General features: G+C 43.0%; 1 protein-coding gene across 1 annotated transcript in view; it reads right to left on the reverse strand.

Annotated features, from left to right (window-relative positions):
- Positions 1-6705: 6705 nt before the first annotated feature.
- The window catches only part of Ltn1 (listerin E3 ubiquitin protein ligase 1), a 56991-nt gene continuing 49101 nt past the window's right edge, over positions 6706-14595 (reverse strand). Inside the window, exons 26-30 of the mRNA NM_001024235.2 lie at positions 14191-14362; positions 12817-13037; positions 11990-12184; positions 9813-9980; positions 6706-8133 (exon numbers count right to left, since the gene is read on the reverse strand). Coding sequence (NP_001019406.2) covers positions 8071-8133; positions 9813-9980; positions 11990-12184; positions 12817-13037; positions 14191-14362 — 819 coding nt within the window. The 3' untranslated portion in view covers positions 6706-8070. The remainder of the gene's footprint in view (positions 8134-9812; positions 9981-11989; positions 12185-12816; positions 13038-14190; positions 14363-14595) is intronic.

Consider the following 14595-nt stretch of genomic DNA (forward strand, 5'->3'; position numbering starts at 1 on the left):
GAAAAAAAGCGAGGGCTGGATAGACAGATGGCTCAGAGACTGAGCCACTGACCCCTAATACAGAGGACTGGGGCTCTGTTCTCAGTACCCACAAGGTAGTTCACAAGGGCTCCTGCCCTGTTCTGACCTCCAAGGATACCAGGCACACACCTGGCATACATACATAGTGCAGGCAAAATACCCATACACAAAAACCAAATAAACCTAAGAAAAAGGCCATTTTGTTTTCAGTTTTTCTGTACATGTGCAAGTAAATGTGTATATTTATAACCATATTTTATATATTTATATCTGAAGGCATGTTTGATTTCACCTTAGCTATAATAGCAAAGCAATATAAGTACCCTAAATGTCCACCAGAAAGGACGCCGGGTAAAATCTACCCATTCCCCTGAACATAGCCGTGAAACAAGTTACTGTGTGAGTCCCAAAAGGGGCTTTTTGGTGACGAGTTACAACTGAGTGCGAAGACACTGCAGCTGAGCTTCTTCCCACACATGCTGTCTTGAAAAGCCAGGCAAAGCAGTGTACTGAGGTGTGTATATAACAGAGTTTTGGGAGATAAACTGCAGGAATAAAAGAACTTCACTCTTCATGGCAGCATTTCTCTTACACAGTGGTGATATTAGAATGCCAGTGGCTTTTCATGATCAATATGACAAAAACTCTTCTCTGAACGACACAACATCACTCGCTGATTGCTACCAGGGCTTCATCAGGAGGGTCTTTTTTCCTCCAGTTATTCCTGAAGGCCCACCAGAGGCTAGTGAGTCATCCAAAGAGTCCAGCCTCCTATGGAGGTAACCTTAGATGCTAATTTGCAAGGATTTTGACCACCTTCCCTCTCTTTTAGGGTGGCTGTTAGTGCACTGCCTATGTCCCAATGAATAACCCTGTATGCCTGAACTCAGAGTTAAAGATGTGTGTGTGTGTGTGTGTGTGTGTGTGTGTGTGTGTGTGTGTGTGTGTGTGTGAATATATGCCGCATATGGGCCAGTACCTCAAGAGTACAAGAAAAGGTGTCAGATGCTCTACAGGTGGTTGTGAGCCACCCAACACAAGTGTTGGAAACCAAATTCAGGTTTCTCAGAACAGTAAGTGCTTTTAACCAATGAGCTATCTCTGCAGCTCTGTCTGTATAATTTCAAAAATAAGGCATGAAGTTGCAAAGGAGAAGAGAGGAAGGTGATGGGGGAATGTGATCAAGATACACTGTGTACATAAATTAAATTTTCAAATAATAAAATCGGTAAGAATTCCCAGTTCACGATAGAGCTAACCAGGGTCAGGGTCAGTTGGTGCTCAATATTCTGTATTGAGATGTGGCACGATACAGTATCAGGCCAAGGGCTGTCACTCAAAGCAGGAACAGCTGTGATATTAGCAGGGCCTTGTTCCAGAATCCAAAGGGCCTACAACTGCAGATTTCCATAGGGCCCGCCAGATGCCCTGTATGGAATCCTTACCTGCCACCACAACCTCCAGCACCAACCACTGGATTTGCTCGGCCAAATGGCCAGAGTACCAGAACAGCTTACACAACAACCTGAACGTGGGTATGGAAGTGACGGGCTGTAGGTGAGACCTGACGGATTCAGGAACGCTTGTTTCCAACCTACAGTCTTGCCTCGGTCCTATGGAAATGCTGCCAATGTGCCAGAGTTGGGGAGTGGCCAATTAGGTGAAAACCTGTTGGCTTTCAAAAGCAACATCGGTGGACTCTCCAAAGGGAAACTATACCACTGAACTGTCTAGAACGGATTTCACCTTGCCTGCAACCTACATTAGGTACAGCTTCATTCCTGGCCGTCAAAACCAGCCTCCTGAACAAGAGCAGAAGACATTATAGCACAGCAATTAGCCTTGTCTCTGTCAGTCTGTCCCAAATCCTGTGGGGACAGGGACAGCAGTGTGGGCTCAGCTAGCTGAATACCAACTATATAGTCTATATGTTAAGAGGACAGGGACTCTCAAGAAGCCTGCGTCTTCCCTTAGCCTGCCTTCTTTTGGGGTACATTCTGCTTACCACACTGCCGTGGAGAGAAACAGTGTCTTCCACCTCATGTTGAGAAAGGGGGAAATGGAACATCATGTAGTGACACATGGAAATGAAAGACTCCCGGAGTGGGGAGACCCTCACTCAAGTCTCGGGATGATGCGACCCCCCAAGAACTCACACAAGACCATTCCACTTACTGACATACCTTATACTTTTTTACTGCCTCTCTTAGCTAAAATCTTGAAGTCTATTACATACACCTTAACTACTTGGACAAACTTCTTATCTCCTAAATGAGTCCATTTCTGTATTTTGCAAAGTGAGTCTTTTGTTTGTTCTCCGGGGAATATAGTTCTCAAGTGTGCCACTGTCTTTTTTTTTTTTTTCCCTTCTTCTAAGCAATTTGGGCCTTTTCTTCTGTTGTACATTCTAAGTGAGGCCATCCCTTAGTCCGATCCCAGTTCCCAGTAGCTGTCTCTTGCAGGCCTGTAACCAGGATAGGCTCCTGCATAGCCATTTCTCGAGCCACTTAATCTACTTTGTTATTGCCCCATGCCACTGAATCTCTTCCCTCCTGATGTCCTGGGCAATAAATAACACTCACAGTTGCTGGCTTCATCAGGGCATCCAAAAGATGGCGAAGGCATCTGCATCGCTGATGTGCTATGAGGGGGAGGGGGGTAGAGGTTCAGCCATCCCAGATGACATTTGTGTTGTCCACCATGGCAGCACCTACTCATCTCTGATCTTCATGAAGAGAACTTTCCCATCTGTAGACAAGGTAGCCTCGGCTTTCAGCAGGGGTCGATCGGTCAGTCACAGAGGTCTTTCCTCCACCCATGGCTTCTGCCAGTTCTTGACACTCGTGCTGTGGTGGCTCCAGGTCAGGATCAGGCAGCAAGGTGGCCAGATTGCCCCTAACCGGTGGAGAATCTAGTCCATGTCAGCTGACCAATGGTCCCATCCTCTGGGACATTCCATTCAAAGGTAAAACATCAGCCACTCTATCACAGTTTTAAGTCCTGGATTGGGTGATAATTGTTAGTGTCTGGCTGGCAGGAGCAATGTGTTCTAGGCAGAACGGCACTAAGTCACACATCTCCCAGCATCAGGTATTGGTGCACTGAGACAAGTCTTAAACTCCACATACACAGTCTGCAGATATGCATACACATGGCCTCACCCAGCCACTTCAGCCCATGCAAGCCATTTTGGAGAGCAAATTTCTCATGAGCAAGGGATAGGGGCAGTCAGGGATGACCATGAACTAGTGGGTTACCCGGCCCACGCCAAGGTCCACTATTCTTCGGGTAGTCCATAGTATTGTTTGTTGCCGGTAGCCCCCTGTACCCAAGGTCTTTGATGGACACTGGCCCACTGGAGCATAGGAGCACAGAGCGTTGGGTGCTTGTATCCACAAAACACTGGGTGGGTTTCCTCTCTATCCTGGGGCAGTCCCTTGACCCAGTGCCCTTTTTCTTACAATAGACACTCTGATCTTTAGCCAGGAATTCTCTTCTGTTGCCAGGTACTGTCTTCCTAGACTCTAACTACTGTGGCCAGTATAAGTTTTTCTCCTGTCTTTTATCTCTCTTTAGTTCTTTAGCTTTTTCTTTTCTGTCTCTTTTCTTCTCTAGCTTATTTTCTCTGCAACTTACACTAACTCTCTCAGCGACTTAGCTTAACCCTTCAAGTTTCTGCAACTTTTTCTTCATATCTTTTCCTTACTTTAGCCAAATTGGTGGTGGGGGGGGGGGGTTTCAGCCCCTCAGAGACCCACCATTGGAGTCTGATGGTAGACCTGGCACTCCCTACCTTCTGGCGTATTGAAGTCAACAGGCAGAAGTGAGGACCTTCCATCCATGTCTGGAACATTTTTTCTGGCCTCTAGTAGGATTCTGTATTTCCTATAACAGTTACTAACAAGCATCTCAAGTGGGATGGTGAGAAAACAAGAAGAGAGTCCAGAAAACAGAGGCCCGCCAAAAAGGACAAAAGCATTCAGTCACACAGAAAGACAATTAAAAGATTAATAGACAAAAACACAGAAGTGCGCACAAAAACAAAAAACAAGTGGCTGCCACAAGATCACCACAAAACTGAACTGATTTAGAAGGGAGCTTCTGTGAGCTCACCAACGACAGATGAAGGAGAGTGGATTCCACTTCACTCCTCCTTCCCAAGGGGACACCCAAAGACAGATGAGGGAGAGCAGATCAAAAATAATGGTTAAGTCAAAGGTACCCTCTGGAGGACAGCCAACATCAAACACCGGCCACTCCAAGGAGCAAAAAGTCTGCCACAGTACAAATTGTGTGCTCTAGCAGTCCAATGGTCTAAAGTCAAACTCAGAGGAGTCCCATCATCAAAGTCACAAGTAACACAAAACAAAGAACTAAGACACACAGACAAAAACCACTCTGAAAATACAGACGGCCAGGAAGACGGGTCTCTTCTCCAGTTCAGGAGAATCATAGAATCCTCACTGGCACCCAGACAGCTAGTAGGACGGGTCTCTTCTCCAGTCCAGGAGAATCACCAAATTCTTACCGACACCCAGACAGGAATCTCCCAGGCATCCCTGGGGTTCCCCCAGACCTCCTGGGACGTCTCCCAGAACAGCACAATCGGTGAGCCCCTGGCACGTCTACCGCCCACACTCGCATCTCTCCTGAGACACGAGCCTCCCTTCTCAGCCCGAGACACCAGAACTCCAGAACTCGCAAGCAAATACAGACCCAAAGTAGCAAATACAGACCCAGAGTTTAGCCGGCACAAAACACAAGGACACAGACAAAGACACAGACGCTATCTCACCTCCAAGTGGGTCTTCGGAGATGAGGGTGGTCACTGATCCCAGATGAGCCCCCAAATGAAAGACCCCCAGAGCGGGGAGACCCTCACTCAAGTCTCGGGATGACACAACCCCCCAAGAACTCACACAAGACCTTGTTGTAATCACATGAGGTTTATCGATAGGAACCAGTGCACTGGGGTCGAGACTCGTATCTCATGCAGGGGCAGTGGAGTTCGACCACCAGTAGTTAAGACAAGGGGAATTTAAAGGAAGAAACCGCAACCCAAGGTGGGTAGGGAGGGCATCACTGGAAAATGTTGAGAATACCAGTGAAAAATCACAAGGAGAAGCTTCCTGTTTCTCAAGATTGTTTAACTTTATGGTCCGCTAGTTCCTGGGAGAAGCTTCCTGCTTCTCAAGATTGTTCTCTAAGATTTTAATCTAACTTTATGGTCAGCTAGTTCCTGGGAGAGAGTTGTTGAACCGGCCGATGTAATTACCCATTCTATGGTCCTAGGAGAAGCTTCCTGGAACGTACAATCCCAGGGCCTAACCGGTTTTTTTCTTCTACTCTGAACCTTTGTCTGGTTGGGGGTTGGGGGGAGGCAACCTACATAGCAACAGTCTACAGATCCTGTCACCTGAAATTCCACTGTAGCTCATGCCTCCAGAACGCCTACCACATTTGCTGAGGAAGAATGTATTCGGCAGCATTTGCCCAAAATGGCGATTAGGAAGATTGGTAGGTATGAGGACCGGTGGCTGTGGTGAGCGGGACGAGTAGGTATGATGTTGAATAGTAGTTAGGTGGAGAAGTTGTAGAAGTTGACACAAGTGGGATAGCTAGCACCTTCAAATTTCTCTAAAGAAAAACCTGCTACACATTATTTATGGAGACAGAGAGCAGGAATTATAAGTCGTCGAGTAGGGAAGAATGCACAGACCTCACTGCAGTAAGCTGGCTCCAGAGAAGGAAGAATGGGCCAGAGAATATAAAAGAGTAACATTTTATTTCTTTAAAAATCAGAAGCAAATATGGCAAAATAGTATGGGAAGAGTACAAGTAGCACACTGCTATTTTACTATTTTCTGTATATTTGAATTTTTCATAATTTAATAATGGTATAATAAAGTAATAATTATTCACACCATAAAACGTATCAAGTGTTAATGTTATTTAAGCCACAGAAATCCATATACATATATTAAGTGAGAAAAATAAATTAAAGATAGATTTTAGAAATCGCTATTTAGTTTCCGATTTCAAGTAAATTTGTAACGGGGCTTTGACTCTGGCAATTTTAAGTTCCTTTCACACTAACGTTTTCAGGGCTGGTATCCCGTCCATGAGTTGCCAAAGATAAATGAATCAAACCTGAACGTGGCCTTCTGAGTCTCAGCCTTGCTTCTGGGAAGCTTTCTTTAGCATTACCCCAGGAGTGACTGACGACTACCCACACAACCCCACAGAATGTATTCCCAGTCCTGAGCTACCAATGCCCACACAGCCAAGGCTCTACTACCCTGTCTTCTCTTCTACCTGGGTTTTGGGTCAAAAGTCAAGAACCAATACTGGAAAGGTTATAAACAAGATTTTATTGTAAAATCACTTTAAAAGGAAAAGAGTGATTTCCACAGAGCCAACACGCAATCCTTGTGACCAATGTGTCAGAGGCAGACATAGAAAGGTAAGAGTGTTGTAAGGAAGGGGTAAGAGGTAGTAGTCTTGCTATCTACACTACGATCTGTCTCTGAACCTCAAGACTGTAAGATAATAACTACTACACAGAAAAGTAAAACAGGAGACAGAAACCGACACTGCACTTGTAACCCACGCGGAGTTCTCACTCTGGACTATACTCCTGACCAGTTTCACACTGTATCAATAACACTCATTGTGACTAGTTGATGGTAAGCAGTAATTTTATTTGACACGAGTTGCACCCTTCTAATCGAACATTTGAAACACAGATGATGAACTGACTCTTGAGGTATCCTAACTACTAGATGTGCAATGGAAGACTGTGATCCAAGCTTCCACACTTTATACTGTGAATACAGCTTTAAAGGCAAGGGTACTGTAACCAAAGGCAGATCGTCACGTGTTTACACACTTCAATCCATTAAGACATAATTCCACCAGGTTTGGTGGTGAACTTTAACCCCAGCACTTGGGAAGCAGAGACAGGCAAATCTCTTGAGTTCCAGGCTAGTCTGGTCTACGGGATGAGTTCCAGCCCAGCCCAGAGCTACATTGTGAAATCCTATCTCAAAACAAAAACAAAACAAAAATTAATTTTACTCAGAACTATATCCTTCATTCCTGATAGTTTTAAGTAATTAGCTCCCCCAATTCCTGATTTGGTGTTAACTATGGCTAATGAGAATAGCAAACTCTGCTTACAAATTTACAGTCTCCTACAAGATTTTTAAATATTGTTTCTCCACACATGATTATACTTTAGTAACAATTTTCCTTTGATAGACTGCTACCATTTTACTTCACAAACTAATCAAACAACTGCTTCCTTTAGATTCCCACTCTTTGTAGTCTCACTGAGTAACAGATTCAACCAACACATTTACAGTTCAAATCTCATTAACATGGAAATGATTCTTTCACAAGCAAAAGATTAGTGTCAAGGATGTAAGTGATGAATTTCACAATTCTCGACAAAGCCCCTTAGAGTTCACTTAGTCCCTTCGTCATGTGAGATTTCGGAGGATGCTTCAAACAGCTCTGGATGAGGGTAGAAATAGCTCAGCCTCACTGTGTCATTCAAACTATGAAAGTCAGAGTAATCTTTAATTATCGTTTGTCATTAACAAAACATCGCTTAACGAACAAGCCGTAGTTTTACTGCAGATGTAAATCGGCTCAATTCATTTGCCTTACACCTGGACTGTTCTACAGCACAGACCAACACATTGGGTGCTCTGACACGTTATAATATAGTTTATGCTTTCACAAATTTCAGTTCTATAATTTAGAATATTTTTGAGAAGAGATATTTATTTTCAATTTTAAATATACAAAGAGATTAAGCCATTAATATAAATATTTTCTCTCAAATATGTAATATTCTTTTGTAAAAGAAAAGTTTCCAAAGATTTACAAAGCAATCTACAGAGAGGTGAGCCTGACTTGAGGGTCACACTGACAGCGATGGCATTTCTGTCATGCTCGTTGGCTTCACGCCAGTACTTCAAGATTGAGCCAAATCCATTCCCTCTGGCTTGACCTTCTGCAGGGACAACTTCCAATGAAAACACCTCAGAAAAAGGTCTCACGACAGAGTGGACAAGTGGACTTGTTGCTAGATGTAAACCATTTGTACTGAAAAAGAAAAGGTGTTAATGTTAAAGCAAATTTTTAAAGCTTTCTTCTCACATACACACATAGAAGGTAATCTATAGTGACAAGACAAAAAAAAAAAAAAAAGAACAAACTAAGAATTTTGCTTCTCCACTACTTGGCATTTCCTTCCTTGGAGGTCTCACTGTTTAAACATAACAGATTTGATAGCTTGTTGGTAAGGTGAGGTCCAGCTTGTCTCCACTAGGTCATCTTCATGTGAATCCGGTGGTTATACGGTTTTGTTCTAGGGATATTTCATTTTTTTAATAACGGTTTTAGCTGACATTCATGGAGAGAATGAATCCTTAGAACTGTGCCACTAGTGAAAGGAAATCCTGTCTAGAGTATGTTTCTTTACAAAGCTGTGTCACATCATCCTTTGGGCCCTCTGCTGGAAAAGTAGAATCCAGTCTCAAATAATGCCTTTTAAATTGTATCCTCTAGTATTATAGATGTAGGACAGTACTGTATCATACCTCTGTGGATGTAAAATAGCTTGTACCTGCTTTATGATACGTAGTAGTGACCATGCTTTATCAGAGCTGTTTTTAATGATGTTGCTCAGAATGTTTTCTTTCCAGATGATGATTGAGAAGCTAATTTAAAAAAAAAATGGTGCCAGGTACCAGAAGAGTAACAGAACTGTGCTGTTTTCTCGGGTTTTGTTTTTTTACTTTTTTTTTTTTTTTTTTAATGGAGTGTGCTGGATGTCTCTACAGTTTTGTTCAGATGACTGCAGAACCTGGAAAAGCTGTTGCTGCTGTTGATGCATAACACACTGCTATTATTGGTCTTTTTATATAAATATAAATATATATATACAGATATATAATTTGAATTTTTTGAAACCTTAGCTGTGCTGTCAACTTTGGAAAAAAGTATCCCCGTTTACTGTGTTGAGTTGGCACTGTACAGAAATTAACAGCCATATTGGTCTAGAAATGTTGAACTTAAGTTTTTTCCATTTGTACAGGGGTAACACACTGTATTAAATATGTAAGGTCTTATCTACGTGGGTTTGATTACAAAAACTAATAAAGTATTCTCTAAATTTAAAAAAAAAAAAAAGAATTTTGCTTCTCATCTCCAAAATTAACACAAATCAAATGTTCTTTCTGGAGGCTACCCTGTGATAAGAACTGTATACTTAGGCTCATGCATAAAACTAAGGTGGAAGGAAGACATATGAAGAAATGAGCTCCCTCGTGTCCTTTCACTGTGGTGTTTACAAAGATAAAAAGGCCCTGGTGCTGGAGGACCCAAGTCAAGTCCTGTAGCCTCCCACCCTGGACAGGATCTCAGAAGACCGCCAATCACTGAGAGCTGAGAGCCCTATATCAGAGTAGCCATTCCTTAAAGTGCTTTGACCACCATCTCAGTCAATCACTAATATCTTTTATAGATTTTGAAAATCCACTTCTTAGTGTCTCCCATAAACACACTGTCTTACGCTGTGTGTGTTGGCGTGACAGGAATGTGCAGTGACTGGGTCGTGGGTTAGGAGAACCATTTCGTCAGGTTGGTTCTCTCCTCCCATTAAGCACCCTTTCCCTTACCTGCTGAGATCACCTTACTGGTCCGACACACAAGCTTTGAAACATATATCACACATAACACATACAGACCACAAAGACTGTTAAGCGATTTCTCTGCCTTACCAAGCAAGCTGAGTGGAACTTTTTCTTGCATGTTCTACAGGCTTTTTTGGGAAGGGAATAGTTGAAACCATGAATAACTGAGAAGCAGATCATACAATCTTCGACGCCCTCAAAGCGTTTGTCTACGTTATTCTTCCACAACGCTAAGCCGTCCATGATGCTTCCGTTCTGTGAGAAAGAGGGCAGTCACACACTAAAGGTCTCCAATTGGGTTTATTCAATACCACACATTTTACGCTCAATTTTAATTATGAAAGAAGAGATTCTGGCTGATCATATTATCTCCTAACTTTCTTAAATGTTATTTTAAATTATCTCTGAATTTTAGAAACCAAAAATTTTTATCACTAAAGACAGTTTTTATAAGAAATCCTAGAGGTTAAAGGTTTAAGCGAGATTCAGGCAGGGGCACAGAGAAGTAGAAGAGAAGTAGAAGTTTATAAGTGAGTTGACCAAAGCTAAGGGAATATGAGAATCCCTTACAGAAACCCATACTTTATAAGCTAACTTAAATTTATTTTTTATTTATTTAGGTTTTCATTAATCTGAGAATTTTACATAATTCATTTTGATCATATCTACCAATTCCTCCCTGGTCTCCACTCAGATCTGCCCCTACCTACCTACCTACCCCAACCAAACTTTGCATCTTCTTTACAAAAAAGAGAAAAGAGGAATTTAATGTAATGCTATCTATGCATGAATGGTTGGCTAGGAAGGTCCCAGAGGCCCCCAAACAACAGAGACTGTTACAATTATCCCTGGATGCCGATCAGAACTAGGTAAGCAGACCAGTGTAGGTTGGGGATTTGGCCCTGGGTTTGGTCCCCAGCTCCGGGGAGGGGGGGGGAAGACTAGTGTAGAACACAGAGAAACCAAGCTGGAACTGACCTGAACACTTGCTCCCTGCCTTTCAGTGCCAGTAAGTGCTCTAAGGTCACTAAGGAAGAAACTGCCTTACCCAACACTGGACTCTACCAGGCAAGATGTGCCCACTGGTGCAGTGATGGCACGAGTGCTGCAAGGGTGGCCACAGCTTTCTCCCTGGATGTGTGTCCTGCTTCATAAGAGGGGATTCAAACCTGCTACTGTAAACCTGGTCAAAAGCCCATGGCCCTATTACTTTTATTTTGCTAAATGACAAGCATGTTTTTAACTTGTAAACATTTATGTTTCAAACCCTCAGATAAGTGATGTCCTTTCTCACGTGGATGGCAACAGAGAGACTCAAAGCTGGTCAAATGCCGAGAGAATAAGTGACTCGTGACTGAGGCATCCGAACCAACCACTCAAAGCTTAGGAAGAGGGGGCAGAAAGAAGGCAAGCACCAGAGACAATGGCTCTCTTCTGCACACGACATGGCTTGTACACTTAGGAACTCACTGCAACTATGGTAGCCTGCACACAGGAGGTCAGTCCACAGCACAGCAGGCCTGGAGAACAGGACCTAGTGCACAGTGGGATGATGACAAGAAACAGATGAAGGCTGAAGGGAGACAGCTGAGAGCGAGTCTGGGATGGAAGCTGAGAATGGGCATGAAGAGACAGAGTTTATGTGTAAGAAACTGGAAAACAGAAGATAAAGAAACAGCTTTACTGCTTTCTGAACCAATGCATTAAGTGCTATGCTCTTAGCTTCTCTGAGAAAATTAAGTCATTTTGAACTGCTTTCCTAATTTTTCAACTGACCACTCAGCTGAAGGAATATGAATTTACAATAATGGAATGTAAACTTGCTTTAAAATAATTTTTATTGTAAAATACTTAAAGTATATACTTTACAACATACAAACAAAACTGGAGATTTATAATTAGTTTAAAGATCAAAGCAAAGTTGGAATGCAGAAATAAAAGAGAAAACAACTGAGAAAACATTAATCCAAGAATTTTTTGTTTGTTTTATTTGGTTGGCTGGTTTTTGGTTTGGTTTGGCTTGCTTTGGTTTGGTTTGGTTTTTTCCCAAGAGAGACTTTCTGTGTGTAGTTCTGGCCATCCTGGACTTGAACTCAGGGATCCCCCTGCCTCTGCCTCCCGAGTGTTGGGATTGAAGGAGTGCACCAGCATGCCTGGCTTTATCCCAGAAGTTTTACTTCCACACTAAGCAGGGATCTCTGTGCCCTGCTGTGCTCTCAGACAGCGGCCCTGTGGTCTGAGAGGCCGTGAAAGCGGACGCGTACCTGGTGGGTGAGGTAGGTGCTCAGCTGCAGCATCCAGTTGCGCCACTGCTGCACGGCCACCCCGACTCTTTTCCCGCTCTCCACTGTTATTGAACCCAGTGGGTAGTTGGAAGGCAGCTGTATGATGAGTTCAATGACTATGTCTTCGATGGTGTAAGTGGCCATCACTTCTCGAGTAGTAGCTCGTGCCTTAACCTGCAATACGATGGGATACAATTCAAACAAAGGTATTTTTTCTTTGCCAAAACAACTTCGAATTATTATTATTCAAACAAAACACTCTGATAGCTCAACTAACAGCTGAAGACAACACAGGAGAATAAGGACATAAAACCTGCCATTTATCTGATACCAGGCATTTAACAGTAGGCTTAAGAGCCTGGCGTGTGGCAGAGGTGATGACGCATGCCTTCAATCCACGCTGTCTGAAGGCAGAGGCAGGTGGATGTCTAGACTGGTCTCCATAATGAGTTTCTTATGAGCCAAGGTTACAAGTGAGACTTGTCTCCAAAATAAAGACTTTAGCATGCTTTCGAATGACTTTATTACATTTACAGTTTGTCTTACAAGGTATGCTTTGTGCACAGAAAGTATCTAACTGTAATAGGTTTCAACACAGGAAAGCACTGTGGCGCAGTCAAATGATAAGAGCAGTAAGTGTCACCTGAATGTCTACTATGTCTTTCTTAGCACAGAGGAGTCAGAAAATAAGGTAGTTAATTTTCTATCTATTTTGAATCAAAGGTTACAACTTCTGATGAAGTAAGCAATCAAAAACAGAAGTGCTATTCATTCATCTAGGAAAAGCCAAGCCGACAGATACTAACCGTCATGCCATTGAATAGCTGTGTGCTTGTCTGTACAGAAGATATTTCTTGAAAAGAAAGAACACTGCTGACATATTTGCTTGTAAATCTATCTACAATATTGAAGACACGCTTCTCACTGCTATTCCACCATAGCCTAACCATGGCAGGCAAGTCCTTTAAAGTCATGTGATAGACTGAACATGCCAGGTGTGGGATATGATACGGCAGTGTTGCTGTTTCTGAGGAAAAAACAAATTCCAAGTTAGTGATATGTACTTCTCCCTAGAACAGCAGACTAACAGAATTACCTTAGAAAGCCACCGACATTACTCAACAATAGTGTGGTGCCTCATAAAACAGGGAAAGGCCCCAACTCCAAGAGGATTAGCACCCTCCCACACACTCAAACTGATCAAGAGGTAGGAATAAAAATCCCTGATACAGAAATGTCTCACATAACAGAACACAAATGAAATGGGATAGCTATTTTTAAAAGAGAAACACTTAAGGCTATTTTGTTTTTTTAATTATAAAAATAAGTTGCTGGGGTTGGGGATTTAGCTCAGTGGTAGAGCTCTTGCCTAGCAAGCGCAAGGCCCTGGGTTCGGTCCCCAGCTCCGAAAAAAAAGAAAAAAAGAAAAAAAAAAAAAAGTAAGTTGCTTTCTTTATTGTCTCAAAGCTCACTAAGCTGCTGGACTGAAGTCCTAGAAAAATCATCCAATCCTGGAGAGATAGCCCTGTGGTTAGGGATATTTGTTGCTCTTGCAAAGAACCTAGAGTCCCAGCACCCACATGGTCACCCACAGCTGTCTGTAATTCCAGACACCCTCTACTGGCCTCTCTGGGAAACATAGTGCAGATGCCCTCAGGCAAAACACTCATCCACATAACACTCCCATCTTCACCCCATAGAGCATCCTTGGTTAAGGATGTTTAGTTCTTCACAGTTTATACAGACAGATACACTGCATTTCTGTCTCAACTAAAACCTGAGTTTCCAGGTGAAGAACGTCAACTTCACTTTAATTTTTGTTTCACCGACTGAATCTAGATAGCTAGGTATAGTGGCACATGCCTTTAAACCCAGAAGACCAAACCGGTCTTCAGGGGTCTGAGGCCATCCTCCTCTACAATGAGTCCTGGGCAAGCGAGGGCCAGAGAGTAAAACCCTGTCTCAAAAAACAAAAATTAAAAAGAAAAACACAGCTTCTAAAGAACACAGCTTCAAACTCGAATGGAATTCTTATCTCTAAGACCCAGCTATGTGTCCTACTAGATAAATGTGGGGAAGCTTGCATTGTGGCTGAGACTTCCCACTGGGATTGTCCTCCACACCTCCAGGAAGTTTAGTACAAAGTCCCTAAGAAGGATGCACCCGTGTCACTCACTGACCTCTAATACTCAGCTGAAGCTCCTCGGTGAAGAAGGTCTTGGGGTCTTTATTTGACACCTCAATCGCCGTCTCTCCGTAAGTAGGATTTTCTGGCATAAGTCTGAACAGGTGGTAGAGTAATTTGTTCAGACTCTTGGTTTTCCGTAGGTACATTGAATACAGAGCACGAAGCTGGCGGAAAGCAAAGGATGCATTAGTAAAGGCAACTAAACCAAGACGAAAGAACAATGACCCTGAATGGATCATACAGTGCTACAGAACAATGCACTTCCAGTGGTGGAATTACACAGGAGAGGTCTGTGACGTGGTTCAGTGGCAGAACACTAACATGCTCCAACACGGTCTGAACAGACATGGATGCATGGATGGGGGGAGGGAGAGGGTGAGAGGACAGAGAGAGAGAG

Source organism: Rattus norvegicus, chromosome 11 (assembly GCF_036323735.1).
Source record: "Rattus norvegicus strain BN/NHsdMcwi chromosome 11, GRCr8, whole genome shotgun sequence".
Classification (NCBI taxonomy): domain Eukaryota; kingdom Metazoa; phylum Chordata; class Mammalia; order Rodentia; family Muridae; genus Rattus; species Rattus norvegicus.